This window comes from Empidonax traillii, unplaced genomic scaffold (genome assembly GCF_003031625.1).
Source record: "Empidonax traillii isolate 1590-97213 ecotype Southwest subspecies unplaced genomic scaffold, ASM303162v1 scaffold256:size688067, whole genome shotgun sequence".
Classification (NCBI taxonomy): domain Eukaryota; kingdom Metazoa; phylum Chordata; class Aves; order Passeriformes; family Tyrannidae; genus Empidonax; species Empidonax traillii.
In genome coordinates this window covers 100,189-102,317 of record NW_020955449.1, presented here as the reverse complement: position 1 = coordinate 102,317, position 2,129 = coordinate 100,189, and the positions used below count along the sequence as shown (strand labels likewise).

The 2,129-nt window shown below is 36.8% G+C and overlaps 1 protein-coding gene across 1 annotated transcript in view; it reads right to left on the bottom strand.

The window, feature by feature from the left end:
- The window catches only part of MAP4K3 (mitogen-activated protein kinase kinase kinase kinase 3), a 77,168-nt gene that overhangs the window by 20,446 nt on the left and 54,593 nt on the right, over positions 1 to 2,129 (bottom strand). The window contains exon 21 of the mRNA XM_027889211.1: positions 1,137 to 1,216. Coding sequence (XP_027745012.1) covers positions 1,137 to 1,216 — 80 coding nt within the window. The remainder of the gene's footprint in view (positions 1 to 1,136; positions 1,217 to 2,129) is intronic.

Genomic DNA, 2,129 nt, shown 5'->3' with positions numbered 1-2,129 from the left:
CAAATTAGCAGGTTAATTGACTGTTCACTCCATTCCTCTTGTTCCACACAAGTGGCTGTTTTAGCAAGCATCTCTTCTTGTCTCTAAGTGCTCATTCAAACACTTCCCTGAAAGCTCACTAGACCACACACTACATGATTTTCATTACACCTGTTCTCCTTCCTCGCCAGTTAAAAACCAAATCCCAAAGAGCAATGACAAAAACCAAACAAATCTTTCCTTGGTTTACCTAGCCTACAAGTATTATTGCATTAGCGATATTTCTCAGGGTGGGCTTTACAACTGCAGTGCAGCAGCAGAGACGTTCCTGAGCTAAGTTTAAATTAGCACCAGTATGAATATGGGTTACATGGAGCTCAGTTCAAGCTAGCTAGGCCTCCCTCTCGACAAACAGACATATCTACAACATCTGGACCCTGGAAGATGAACAAACACCAGTGCCTCCAGCTTACAGTATGAAGGCTGTCCTTGCAAAATCCTCCATCTTGATAGCAGATGCATAGCTCCCTAAGTTAGGGAGAAGGCAGGAAAGAAAACAAGTCTCTTAGAGAGTAACAAAAGAGCTGGAGAAACCATACAGAAAAGCCTGCAACTGGCATTGTCCCCCTCCCCAGTATCCCCTCAAAAAAATTACTTTTTATAAGACTCTGCAGAGACAGAGCTTTAGGTGGAATTCAGTAAGCTGAGTCTCACCAGAAAAGCTGCTTTTAAGACCAAAAAAATGGAATCTAGTGTATAAAGGATCTCTTTGCTTCCCTGCAGCTGAAGCACAATGTTTGTTGCAAAAACTCTATATTGTACCAAAGCTTTAAGGAAAATAGAAACTTCTAACCAAAATATATCAGGGATATTTCTTACTATTTACCTAATCATTTAACTGCAGACCAATGCACTATGGTGAAGTTCAAAACACTGACAGGTGAAGATCTCCTACTTGAACATGGTTCAGCCTACAAAACACTTAAACATGACTGAAAAGTATCCTCAATAGCAAGCATTTAAGATAGTTCTCAGTGTAACTAGTGCCTAGATAAAGGTAGTAAAAACTATTTTTACAAGGATTACACAACGTTAATTTGAGTAGTTTAGAAAAAGGGATGCATTTTTTTTTCAACAATATCAAACCAGAAATATACCTGCTCCATTGATGTTTCATGAAGTTCATTGAGGTTCAGAGTGTAAATACCTTCTTCTGCACCAAATATCAAGTACTGATCTGCAAACACAAACAAAAAAAGCTAGAAATCCTGATGTCAGGGAGGTGTATATGCAGCTCTTTATCAAAAAAGGACTTTAAACAATTACACACATTGAAACAAATCAAACTATAATAGTTATCGTATTTGAAAACATGGAAGATTAATCCTGCTAAGGAAGCTTCAATTTATGGATGGGGCTGTTTTAAGACATAAGGGAAGATCAGACTTTTTTCTTTATGACTAACAATTAAAATTAAAAAAAGTTATTCAACCACAAGCAAGAATACATGTGGATAATTTCCACATATCCTACTTAGACATTTCCATATATTATGTGAAATATTCATTGCCTTCCTTTGGAGTACTCCTACAGCAGTATCGACTGGAAATTTTCTCAGTACTTTGTGGGTGCCTCACTTGAACATAATCCAAACTCTGGATTGCATTAGGCACGCAACAAGACAGACATCTCATCCCGAGATGATGTCAACTGCAAAAGACTTAGTTCCATACTTTCAGTTTCTAAAAAAGCCTACATGTTTTCTTGCTGACTAGCTCAGTAGCATGTCTGTACAGTTTATATGCAGAAGGTGTAACTGCAGACAAAGCGAGTACAGTGTTACCAATTATCCCTTTCATCAGGCTAGATAATAAAGCACTAGATTGCACGCAAAAATAAACAGTGGTAGAATCCTGTAGGACCAGAAAAATCTAGAGAAAAAACCAAAGTGAACGATAAAAGAAATAAATCTCAATTAGGACCTCCAAAAGTCAGATTTTTTAAAAAATAAATTAGGATTGGCATCCTTTGGACTAAAATGTTAAGAAGAGACTTTAACTTTGATATTTAATTTATTCTTTTTAATCACAGCAAAGATCTGCACCAAATATATCTTCATTAAAAGAACATCATAACTTCAGACAGCGTAA